Source organism: Castor canadensis, chromosome 3 (genome assembly GCF_047511655.1).
Source record: "Castor canadensis chromosome 3, mCasCan1.hap1v2, whole genome shotgun sequence".
NCBI lineage: Eukaryota > Metazoa > Chordata > Mammalia > Rodentia > Castoridae > Castor > Castor canadensis.
In genome coordinates, this window is record NC_133388.1 from 45,640,370 (window position 1) to 45,653,685 (window position 13,316).

General features: G+C 40.4%; 1 protein-coding gene across 1 annotated transcript in view; it reads left to right on the forward strand.

The window, feature by feature from the left end:
• Rtn1 (reticulon 1) overlaps positions 1-13,316 on the forward strand; it is a 237,415-nt gene that overhangs the window by 114,826 nt on the left and 109,273 nt on the right. Inside the window, exon 2 of the mRNA XM_020178943.2 lies at positions 5,157-5,930. Coding sequence (XP_020034532.2) covers positions 5,157-5,930 — 774 coding nt within the window. The remainder of the gene's footprint in view (positions 1-5,156; positions 5,931-13,316) is intronic.

The following is a 13,316-nucleotide window of genomic DNA, read 5'->3' on the forward strand; positions in this document are numbered from 1 at the left end:
ATCAAAGAAAGAAAACAATTTATAAAGTGAATTAGGTTGTATCATTTTGACTTGATTATCTGCATAAGTACAGCAAGAAAAGTAATTATCTACATAGTCATCTCAGGTTTAGAAAATTCTAGAAGTTAGATAGCCAAACCCAGGCTCACTTAAGATTCTCACCTTCAGGGCTTAAAAGCCTGAGGCTCTGGGGCCTGCCAGGAAGTAGAGGCTGTTACTCACTCTGATGTTTCATCTCCTTGAAGACAAGTCTTTTATGAATATTTTCATACATGTCAATGTGTCCAAATGGGTCTTTTTATAAAGAGAACAATTTTTATCGAATTCATGCAAATAATCACATTACCATAAAAACATGAATAATTTTTAAAATTTTGGATGAATCAAATGTAGATGCTTTCACCTTTGTTCACAAAAGTACACTTTGCCAAATTGTTATAAATTATAGAAAACTAAAACAAGTTTCCTTAAATCTAGAAAACAAAACATTTAGTAAAGAACCAGTAAAACTTCATAAACAAAAGACTTAAAAGCCTGTAACTATTATCATGAAGTTAATTCTTGTTTTTTTGATCTTCATTACTGTTTTTATAAACCCAACCAGTTTCTTCATTAAAGTTCTGAATACCTTTGAAAAAAAAAATCTGTGATTTACAAGAGTATAGACCATAATACTGAAAGACAATAATGCCATAATCTTGAATGTTGAAATCAAAATCCCTAAAGTCTAAAACCCAGAAAGATCAAAATCCCCAAATTATCATTCTGGAAAATATATCAGAAAGATCAAAATCCCCAAATTATCATTCTGGAAAATATAATTTTAAGTTCCTTAATGGACATTTATTTACATTTTAAAAGAGATTTTTGAGAAACATAAAAACACAACAGAATACTTCATAGTCCACTTTACACAATAAAAAAGCAATAATAGCATACATATTTTTGCAAACATAAACACTCTGGCATACTGACGTAGTTACAGGACTATAACAGTTATGAGCAGATGAATTGTATTCATAAATAAATAGTCAAAATGCAAAATACATAAATGCGCAAGGGTGTGGTTGGTAATTGTACACTCAGCTTTAACTGTTGTCATCGGACATACTGTGCCAGACAGCCTAAGTTTTGGTAAGATTGGTCAAAAACTTCAATGAGTCACCATCACATATGCAGCTGCCCAAAGAGTTAAGAGCTCAAGAAATTTTATCGTTCTCAAATGCAGATGTATAAAAAGGACTTCTCTTCAATTACTAAGGAATTGAACTACTAAGGAAGTTTCAACTTATTTGTGCACAGGAACAGGGCTCACACACAAATCCAACTTTGCCATCATGCACTTTCATGACATTAAATTTGCAAAAAATGCATAAAATGAATTAGAACTCACTAAATGCCTTCATATAATTTATGCCTCCAGTATTGGAAATGATGCAAAGTTGAAATTGTAGCATAATGAATTGTAAAATGTATGCTGACAGTTTAAAATAAAGGGAAAACACCACTGACGAATGGATTAAGAAAATGTGGTATCTATACACAATGGAATTTTATGCAGCCATGAAGAAGAACGAAATGTTATCATTCGCTGGTAAATGGATGGAATTGGAGAACATCATTCTGAGTGAGGTTAGCCTGGCCCAAAAGACCAAAAATCGTATGTTCTCCCTCATATGTGGACATTAGATCAAGGGCAAACACAACAAGGGGATTGGACTATGAGCACATGATAAAAGCGAGAGCACACAAGGGAGGGGTGAGGATAGGTAAGACACCTAAAAAACTAGCTAGCATTTGTTGCCCTTAATGCAGAGAAACTAAAGCAGATACCTTAAAGCAACTGAGGCCAATAGGAAAAGGGGACCAGGAACTAGAGAAAAGGTTAGATCAAAAAGAATTAACCTAGAAGGTAACACCCACGCACAGGAAATCAATGTGAGTCAACTCCCTGTATAGCTATCCTTATCTCAACCAGCAAAAACCCTTGTTCCTTCCTATTATTGCTTATACTCTCTCTAGAACAAAATTAGAAATAAGGGCAAAATAGTTTCTGCTGGGTATTGGGGGGGGAGAGGGAGGGAGCGGAGTGGGTGGTAAGGGAGGGGGTGGGGGCAGGGGGGAGAAATGACCCAAGCCTTGTATGCACATATAAATAATAAAAGAAAAATGAAAAAAAAAATAAAATAAAGGGAAAAAATCAAAAACAAAAAAGAATTCAACATGTGAAAAAATGTATCGCAGGGGTAGAGTACAGGAAATTGCACAAAGGTAGTCTACAAAGCTGGCCTACTTCTGTAGTCATGTACTGTATTTTGAAGTTTTCTTTCATGATGAATAACTGCTTTTTAAATTTAATGGCATGACCCTCCTCAAGAATCCATTCACATTCATTTCCTGTGTGGTGGGTCTGCCCATCTAGTCCATTGAGACACATGGTAATCTCTTCTGGAAACTCCTTCACAATCACCCAAAAGAATGCCTTTCCAGGTTTTTAGGTATCAGTCTACCTAACATAATGCATCTGTCCTATGTACACTGAAAAGATTAATTCCTTTTCCAGAATTCAGCTTCCAACCCTTCATAGACAGCCCTATGAAGAACCACAGGGAATTGTGGCTTGGGGATTTTGGCTTTCAGAATTTCACCTTTTCAGATTTTAATCTTTGGGGATTATAATTTTTTGAATTTTAGATTTTGCCCACGTGCCGGACAAAACCCTGGGGCAGTTGCTAAGAAATTGACCCTTGTGTTTAGTGTGATAGCTCCAGGGGGCAGTAGACAGTGGGCTGGAGGGACATTGCATGGTAAGTATAAGTGATAATGCCAGGAGCCCTTTGGTGGCCCCTGTGATGAAAGCATTGGGTACCCGTTGAATGATAACGACTATGACATGGCCTGGAAGCTTCTACTGTGTCTTCTCCAGCATAACAGCCCCTTACCCACCCACATACCTTCAAACCATTCATCCCTGGAGAGACCCCTCCATACTTTCTGGTGGACAACTACTTAATCACTGGTACAAATTGTTACAAATAATTGCAGTGGAGAATCTCAGGATCCAGAATTTGTAGTGAAATATCTCAGATTGATTTCCTTGCCTCCTGTGAGGTCTGCAAGTAGGCTAACCCCACATAATGAAAAAAGCTTTAAGAATTCTTTAGGATAAATGTATATGTGCACTCATAGTTTTAAGTTCATTAGCTTTTCTGTTGGTCTATGTTTAAGCAATATGGATCATCATTACTAATATTCCTTTTGCTATTGAGTTTTCTTTTTTTTTTTTGGTTCTAACTTGAAAAGAGTTGCTGACTTATGCAAAGGAACTACACAGAAGCCTTGTTGAAATGTGTAGATTTGAACTGGTCACAAATTATCCACTTGGTGAATGAATATTATCAGCAGTTTAGGGGAATCGTCCATCCTGTCTTCTTGCATAATCCTCATATTTGTGCTCAATTCTAAATTTCATAATTGTGTTCCTTCATCTTTCAAATGTTTATTGAGTACCAACTATGTGCTGGGACTTTTTCTATTTACTGGACTACCTTAGTGAACAAAACAGTCCAAGATTCCTTCCTGCATAGCACATTCCTATCGAGAAGAGGCAATCAGTTTAAGTAAATAATACAAAATATGCAAATTATACAATAAATTTGAAGGAGATAAGAGATACAAGAAAAAGTAGAAAAGGGTAGAAGGCAACAGTGTTCCCAGGGAGTGAAGAGGAGAGAGCAGGTTGCAATTTGAGGTAGAGGGGTCCGTGTCCTCTTCCTTACAGGTGACATTTGAGCAAAGACCTGAAGGTGAGAGACTTGGGTATGCAGATGTCTAGAGGAAGATTTCTGAAAAGGAAAACAGCTAGTGCCAAAGTGCTAAGACTGGAGAGTACCAGGATGGGGAAGAGACTTTGTACTTTTCCATTCTACATAGACAAACAAAGGCTTATTGTAACCAGGAAGGAAGTTAAGAAAAGACAAAAGTAAAGTTTATTTGTATTAATGTCGAAGCAATTACAAACTTATTTAAGGCGGTACAAAGAGCATTAGGGGAGATTTTCTGACTTCAGACTGTTTGGCTTTTAATCCTTGCTCCACTTCTTTTGCCCCTGAGATCTTAGGTGAGATCTTAGGTGAGTTAGTCAAACTCTTTCTTCCCCAGTTTTCTCATCTGTAAAATGAACCTAATGATAGTACCTTACAAGATTGTTTCAATAAATAAGTTTTTTATTTATTGAGTCAGTATTTGTGAAAAGCTTGGAACTCACTCTGACACAGAAAGTGCTCAAATATTTGCTACTGATATTATGTTATAACTGCCATTTTGATTCCTTTTATGGGAGTTGGTGCCTTAGACTGGTACATTCTTTGAGTGCATCTATGGTTTTTATATTGTGTGCACTGTGTGTGCCTTGTGTGTGTATGTATATATGCATTTAATGTGCTTGTTTGTAGGTGATGAAAGTGAGGCTTTATTTATAAAATTGTAAGGATTACTTAAAAATCCCAGTGCTTAGCAAATAGTAAACCTTAATAGATATTAATTTTCTTCTCCTCTGGCAGCTTTTTGTAGCAAAGAAAAAGAATACATACAGGGTTTTCTTTCTCTGCTCACAATTAATGCATTTAAGTGAATGGGAGACTAGAACAAAGGCCAGATAAAAACATTCTGTAGACTCCAACTTACAGACGTGTTTTGCCCTTAGCACCACCAGCTGAAACAGGGAACCCCCACTGGGGTATTTTGGATATCAGTGGAAAGCAAATATTGGAAGTAGAGGCATGGATTCAACTACATTTCTACCTCTACTTCTAGGGCCATTAGGACCATAAATGCAGGAAGATTTTATTTTTAATAATACTGAGTCAAATTAAGTCAAGGTGTATTGAAGTAGCTGATGTTGAAAATCAGTTCTCTAATCTTCTAAAATCTGTCCCTGGGCCTGGCAACTTATGTGACCTGTTGAGGCCTGCCACCTGGAAAACACCAGAGCTGTGGACCATCAAGTAGACAAGAAGAATCAGCAGGCTGGTGATCCGAGGTGTTGAGGAGAAAGGGGCAGTGTCCCCATTAGGCAAGGCTAGCTGGTGGGCTAAGCAGGGGGGACACCTGCAGCCTGGTGCCTACTCATGGTCTGCTGTTGTTTTGATTGACAGGTGTGGCGGCTGTCTCCAGTGCCCTAGATCACTCCTTTTCAACAACCCTGGAAGACGGGAAAGGAGCGTGTTATACATCTCTGATTTCCGACAACTGCTACCCGCCTAAGGAGGATTCTACATATTTCACTGGAATTTTTCAGAAGGAAAATGGCCACATCACCACTTCAGAGACCCCTGAGGAGCTGGGAACCCTTGGGGCCACCTTGCCTGATGTGCCTGGGATGGAGCCTCATGGCTTATTGAGTTCTGATTCTGGAATAGAGATGACTCCAGCAGAATCCAGCGACATGAACAAGATCCTAGCAGACCCCCTGGACCAGATGAAAGCAGAAGCCTATAAATACATTGACATCACCAGGCCAGAGGAGGTGAAAGTTCAGGAACCACATCACCCTGGGCCAAAAGATAAAGACTTGGATTTTCAAAACAAAGACACTGCAGTCTCTACAAAACCAGAAGAAGTCTGTGAACCTGACAAACCAGCTCCAGTGGAGGGAAAAATCATCAAGGACCACTTGTTCGAAGAATCCACCTTTGCTCCTTACATAGATAATCTCTCCCAGGAGCAGCATAGCGCTCCTCTGGTCACTGCCCCCGTCAAGATCACACTGACAGAGATCGAACCTTCTGTCACATTTGCTACCCAAGAGAAGTCCCCCGAGAAGCAAGATCTTCGCCTGAAGCCGAGTCCTGACACAGTCCCTACAGTCACTGTCTCAGAGCCTGAAGATGACAGCCCAGGATCTGTCACTCCTCCGTCCTCTGGAACAGGTAATGACACTGGTAGTCTCCACCTTAGGAAAGCCCAACATACAGAGGTCTGAATTCCCAAAGCATTTATTAGGGAGTGAAATGCATTCAAAACTCTTGACTATGCTCCCCTGCAATTTCATGTAGTTTAGCTGATTTTATTACTTTGCAACTTTTTCAGGCCTGTGCCTATTATACAAAGGTTGAGATCTGGGATTTCCCTTAAAGTCCTATGGGATTTGCTTTGTAAAATGTTTTTTTCTTCTTTTGATGGGGGAGATAAGGATGACTTACTGGAAAGATCAACACCATCATGTGACTCTGCTGTTTAGAGAAGGAAGGACGGTGCTACCTGTTTCTAGCTTAGCTTTCCACCTGAACATCCAAGTGTCCTGGAGGCCTCATGGTGAAAGTACCTTGGCTGGGCTACCTTGGCTATGGCATTTAACATTCCTGAGAGAGGCAGAGAATAGGTGGACTTCAGACTTCAGTATCTTTTAGCAGCAGCCTGGGCAGTGAGAAGAAACCTCAATAAAGGGCACTCCCTTTCCCCTTCAATCTCAGCACTGTCATTTTAATTTCTTTACTTCATTGAAGTTCTATGTGCAATTTCATGTTTGAAACTAAAAGATATATTTGGTTAGAGTTAAGAAAGTTTAGAAGGCACTAGGCTGTGATCTTTTGCAGTCTGAACATTGGTCCTGCTCCTACTCAAGACAGGATGTTAAACCATATTTAGATCAGTTCTCTCAAACAAAAAAAGGGGCTTCATGGACCTGGTGAAAAGCTAGGGTAGTACTAAGAGCTTTCTCAACCCACCCTGTACCACCCCCTCCAGTGTCCTCTAACACTACTCACCTTCTCTCTGGCCTTTACATCTCTACTGCTCTTGAGTGCCCCAAGAGGATCATGGGAGGTCCCAGCATGTTCCCCTGGCTGGCATTCTAATCACACCCAAAAGAGCTTTGATCAGCGTCTCAGGTAGAAGAGCTTTCACTGAAGTTGACAATGCCACAGCCTCAAGAGGAGGAGTGATGGCTCTGAAACACGATGTGGCAGACCAAATTCAAGTGTTAGAAAACCTCAGGCTAAATGAAAGTCCCTCCCTTCCTATTTTCCTAAAGACTGCAGCCCTGTTTCCTCCCCTTCCCTGGCATTACAATTGTAAAGCTTATAGGAGCCCCTGTACCAAATCCCTTAACTTTCAAACTCATTCACTCACCCAACAAATGCTACTCATTCACTCACTCAACACATGCTACAGACTTTCTTTTGGTCAGGAACTCTATGAAACACTGGTGATGTGGAAATTTAAAAACAAACAAGCAAACAAAAGCCATTCTTTCCTTCCACAGACAAACAGAGAATGGTCCCACTCCAGTGTGATTTGTATTCTGAGCAAGGGAAGTAATGATAAAGAGCACCCAAGTCCAACAGCTCCTCAGGTGATGGAGACTAAAGGTGGCTCTGAAAGGAGCAGGACAAGGTGCAAAGACAAGGAGTTGTGAGGTCACAGTATAACTGCACATAAGATATTAACTGAAATGTGTGTAGTGATGACAAATAAAGAATCTGAAGTTCTGAAGTGGATTGGATATGACTTGTCCTAACCTGAGGCATGAGGAAGGGGCATATTTGGTTCTCTAAGCATCCTTGTATTCTTTCTGATACTACAGAATAAAACCCTTCTATTATTCTATGACATAAAGATACCTGATGCTCTGAAGATGTAAGCTATAGTCAGTTGTGTTTACAGAGCTCCAGGGTTGTCTGGAGATCAATCCAGAAGAATGTCAGCCAGTCCTCAGGAAGATTGAAATGCACCAGCACATATAATCCATCTACATGACACACACTTCATGTGAAAATTAGTTTGCACAGTTAATTATGAGGACTTGATACAGGACCCATTAGTTATTAAGGAATTTCCTTCTTTTTTGTTCTTTCAGTAGTCAAGTTTCATTGGAGTTCTTGAGCAGCTTCAAGAGAAGTCAAAGATCTGACACACATGATCTTGGACTTTTATGGTCTTGCGTTGGGCAATGGCTTTCTCTGCAGTGGCAGTATGGGAACTTTCTAAGCAAGGTTTATTCAAGAAAGAGAAAGACCCTTGACCCATGACATGATTCTTGTCCACGTTCAGCATCTCTCTTTACACACATCCCATATCAAAACCCGAGTCCTAAGACGGCAAATGCGAATGGAATTAACAAGAGTGATAGGAGGAATCTGCTTATCACAGAGGCCTTTTCCTTATTCTTTTTATCCCAAGGGATTGCCCTCTTTTCTCTCATCTTCTTGTGAGTCTTAACATCATGGGACTCTTTGCCCAGACGCACTGGAAAACAAAAACTTTCCAACACTTGCTGAGTCCTAGGTCTCCCTACCTTTTCTATTGCCAACAGACAGAACAAGTGTCATGGATTGCATACAATCCTATGCAGAAACTGAGGGAAAATAAAGCATTCCAAGCAGAGGGAGTTCAGTTTAGCATTGTTTAATAGATAAGGAAATCATGAAATCTAGAAAATAATTAAAATGAAAGTCTAATTTTGAATAATTTTAACCACAGACCCCAACATTTAACCCATAGTCTAACCCAGTAGTCTAATCTATTTCCCTCAGTTCCTATAGATTATTCTATTTTGTGATATTCTCCAGCTACTTACCTATTTTCATCTTGTTCAATAGTATAATTAATCTGAGGTAGAGAGCAAGTTACTGGAAGTTTCTTTTCAGCAAAGATCAGTCATCAAAAGCAAAGCATTTGAGGAAAAGGTAATGGATGTCTGATGCACCAGCACCACCTTGTTTCTGACACATGCCAAGATGTGTGTTACAGCAGTCCTGGATGTTATTTGAGGTATTTGTCTCAACAAGGGCAATGATTAGGAGGTCATTGTCAAATCACCCCTCCTTCCCTTAGTAAGAAATGAGCAGTGAATGAGTTTAGATTCTTTAAAAACTACTGTGCATTAATGAGGTTTGATTCTTCACCCATTTTGCAAACTCATCCTCTTTTGGGGGATGGTATTCTGGGGTAAACTCATTATTTAAAAGAAAAAAGAAAACTTAATGAGTGACTTCTTTATGTCCCTGAGCAAGGTACCAGGGACATGGCAGCGTATAAGATGTTCAAGGTCCCTGCCTTCATGTAGATCACTGCTAGCCAGAGGAGACAGACAATAAAAACAAATGCATAAATAAAAAGTGTAATTTCACAAAGTAAGAGTACTATAAAGAGCATTAGTGGGGTGGAGGTGAGGGGTTCAGGAATGCTCTCTCTGGGGAGGTTGGAGAGGTAAGTAGGGCCCAGATGTGTGTAAGGAATTTGGATTTAGATCCAAAAGCATTGGGAAACATTGGAAGGCTTTAACCTGGTGACATCATTCATTCATCCACTCGTCTATTCATTTAACAAATATTTGTTGATTTCCTGCATAAAGTTTGCATTCCAAGTGGGGGAGCACACACACAAATAAATAAATATTTAACACAATATCAGGCAGTTAAACAGTTATGAGGACAAATGAAGCCAGCAAAGTGAGGTGTAGGAGAGTAGTGGGCTGGTGCCGAGGAAAGGATTCTTCAGGCACTGAGAAAAGACTTGAATGGAGTAAGGGATCAAGCCATGCACATTCCTGAGGAAAAGGAATGGGACTGCTAAGGCCCAGAGCTGAAAAAGTTACAAGGCAGTATGGCTGGAATGGGGGAAGGAAGAGAAGGACAGCAGGCACAAGTTAGGTTTTCAAATGATCCATCTGGATGTTGTGTGGAAAAAACCTGAAGCAAGAGAGGACCTAGAAGGTGCCGTCATTCACAGCTGGACACAGCACCTGCGACTGGTAGAACTGCCTCGCCTTTCCTTTTATAGCACTGTAATTATCTGCAGCAACAAACGCATCACCAGGGGCAATTCTGACCTTCTCACATTTTATATTCTATTTGATTCTTTTAATTGACTCTTTCCACCTTGCTGTGTCAGTCCTGACACATATTAACCAATGTCATAACTAGAAGTCCAAAAGGCTTTAAACGGAGATAGAAAAGCCTGTTTTGCTGTAAAATTTTCCCTGATTCCTCCTAACAGCTTAACAAACTTTTAGTTTCCAATAAGAATGAAGGACAGGCACAAGGAAACTCCCTGTATTGCTATTTTAAACAAATAAAAATGTCTTTTTTTTCTTTTTGCAAAATCGGAGGAAGGCAGAACAGGTCCTGTCTGGAGAGTTAGTACCAGTGGGAGGGGGAGAAGTAAAGAAAGGGAGGGTGAACATGGTGCAAATACTGTGTACATGTTTGTAAATGGAAAAATGAGACCTGTTGAAACTATTCCAAGAATAGGCGGGGGGGGATAAAGGAGAATAATGGAGGGGGTGAATTCAAGTATGCTATATTTGATATATTGGAAGAACTTTAATAAATGCCACAATGTACCCCAGCACAACCATAAAAAAAAAAAAAAGGAATAAGGACAGGTACAGGCACATTGGCTCACAACTGTAATCCCAACTATTTGGGTGGCAAAGGTTTGAGGTTTGAGGCCAAGGTTTTGAGGTTCAAGGTTTGAGGCCAGCCTGGGGAGGCCCTACCTTAAAGAACAAGCTACTTATGATGGTGTACTCCTACAATCCCAGTTATGAGGGAGTTCTCAGGATGATCATGGACCAAGGCTGACCTGGGCAAAAAGTATAAGATCCTATCTGAAAAATAACTAAAAGCAAAAAGGGCGGTAGGAGTACTGCAAGTGGTAGAATGTTTGCCTATCAAGTGCAAGGCCCTGAGTTCAAGGTACAGGACCACAAAAAAAAAAACAAAACAAAAAGGGACAATGTCTATAAGAACTCCAAGTCTCTTTTGACTCATAATAGGCACCGGTGGCTTTTAAGGCTGCATCTCTTGTCCAAGATGGAACTCATCGGCCCTCTTCTCCCACAAGAACATCCTTGCCCTTAGGTAAATAAAGCAAGACCCTGAGCTTTCTCTTCTGAATGCTCTAGCATAGTGGTTATTGACTAGAGGTAGTGTTGCCAGATTAAAAACAAATTAATAGGATATAGTTAAAAAAAAATCCGCCATTCACCTGAGATTCAAATTTAACTGTATGTTCTGTGTTTTCATTTGTGAAATCCTAGCTAAGTTCGTTGTCACACCCCTAACTAGAAGTGACTATTAGAACCGCACATGGAGTTATAAGATGCTGGGACTACATCCAAACACTTCTAAGTCATAATTTCTGAAGGCAGTTTCGAGCAACACACCTGGCTAAGGACTTCCGTTCTATAAATCCAAGGTCACTCTCACAAGAGCACCATTTACTGAGCACTGTGGTAGCTGCTAGGGTTATGAGAGTGAACTAATGTTCCCTGGCTGCCCTCTCCCCTCATGACGCATCAGTCTGGGGCCAGGGAAAGTGGGTAAGACTGAAGAGGGACTTTAATAAAATCATCATACAAATCCAGGGGCCCCCAGCTGTGCAAAGTGGGTGCCCACTGGGTTCCTGAAGGATGCAGCATCAAGCCAGGTGGCTCCAGGATGGACTGTCTTTCCATGTGATCTCCCCAAAATACTGTGCAGGTAGGAGCTGGGTTAGTCCCAGCAGGTCACATAGTCACACAGAGGCTGCCATCATTAACTGGAAGGATGTGTGGCACAGGAAAGAAAGACACCCAACATAAGAATTTCTCCCCTGGGCATCAGACCAGATCTTTGTTTGACTTCCATGCTTCCAGCTATGGAATCCCTGTTCATTTGACTCTCCCAGGCCCAACATTTCTGAGTGATCTTTGACATCCTTCTTTTTTCTCATTTGCCCTGTGTCTCCTATTTCTCTCCTTTTGATGTCTCTTGAATTTTCTTCTCCTTTCCATCCTGTGGTCACCACAACTCATTGGGTTGTCAAAATTTCTACCCTGATTGTAGCCATCACAGAAGGTGTGAAGTGGAATCTCATTGTAGTTTTATCTGGTGAACAAGGATGCTGAGCCAGGCACCGGTGGCTCACGCTTGCAATCCTAGCTACTCAGAAGGCGGAGATCAGGAGAATCTCAATTCAAAGCCAGCCCGGGGCAAATAGTTCAAGAGACCCTAAGACTGTATCTTGAAAAGCCCATCACAAAAAAAGGCAGTTGGGGGGATGGCTGGTGGAGTGGGTCAAGTGGTAGAGCACCTGCCTTGCAAACCTGAGGCCCTGAGTTCAAACCCCAGTGTGGCCAAAAGCCCACAAGGATGCTGAGCATATTTTCAGGTGCTTTTTGGCCATTTGTAAATCTTCTTCAGAGAATTATCTGTTGAAGTCCTTTGTCTACTTTTACATTCAAGTTCTTTGCCTTTTTGTAGTAGGTTTTTTTTTTTGTATTTTTTGTATTTCTGACAAGTCCCGTATCAGAAATTATATTTTCAAATATTTTTTCCATTCTTTTGATTGTGCCTTCATTTTCTTGATGGTGTCTTTTGAAGCACAAAAGTGTGGGGTTTTTGTTTGTTTTTTGTCATCCTGGGAATTTAACTTGGCCTGATGCACACTCGGGAAGTGTTTCTACCACTGGGCTAAAATCCCTTCAACCCTTACATATGTTTAATTTTGATGAAGCCCAATTTATCAATTTCCTTGGTTTTTTTTGCTTCTGTTTTTGATGTCATACCTAAGACATTGTTGTCTAATTCAAGGTTATAAAGATTCACTTCTGTTTTCTTCTCGAGTTTTATGCTATATTAGCTCTTATTTAGGCCATTGACCTACCTGAAGTAAATTTTTGCATATGGCATGACCTCTGGTAGGGTATCCAACTTCATTATTTTGCATGTGATTATCCAGCTTACTTCTCCTCTTCTTCTCATTCTCCAGTATATAACTGGCCCCTTCTCAGACTCCACTTCCTATTTTAAAAGAGATAACATGAGCCACGCATATAGTGAAAAACACATGAAACAGAAAGAAACAAGTTCATTCAAGACAATTTCTTTGTATCATGTAGCTAGCAGGAAACCAGTGACACACTCAAAAGTTGTAACTGGAGAGTTTAAAGACAGTTATTTATAAATGTGTAAAGATGGCTAAGAGAACCAACATGATGAAACCTTAACCCTAGGGAACCATTACCATGCGGGGACCTAGAGGAGCAAGGAGAGGAAACAGCATTTGAAACCCACCAAGAGCTGGAGCTTGAGAGTGGGAGTTGGTATAAAAACTTCAACATCTCCCTCGTCCCAACCTTTCCTATCTATTGACTAAAAATAACCAGAAACCAGAAGGGAAGGGATCTTGCATAATGCAAAAAGGGGGCACAAAAAGATGGGATCGGACCCAAGGGAGCAAAGTCAGAAAAACTAGCACAATGACATTGGATGTTGTTAAACCTACTGCCACTAGATACCATATTTGTAAGGTGCCCGTCACCCAGCAGA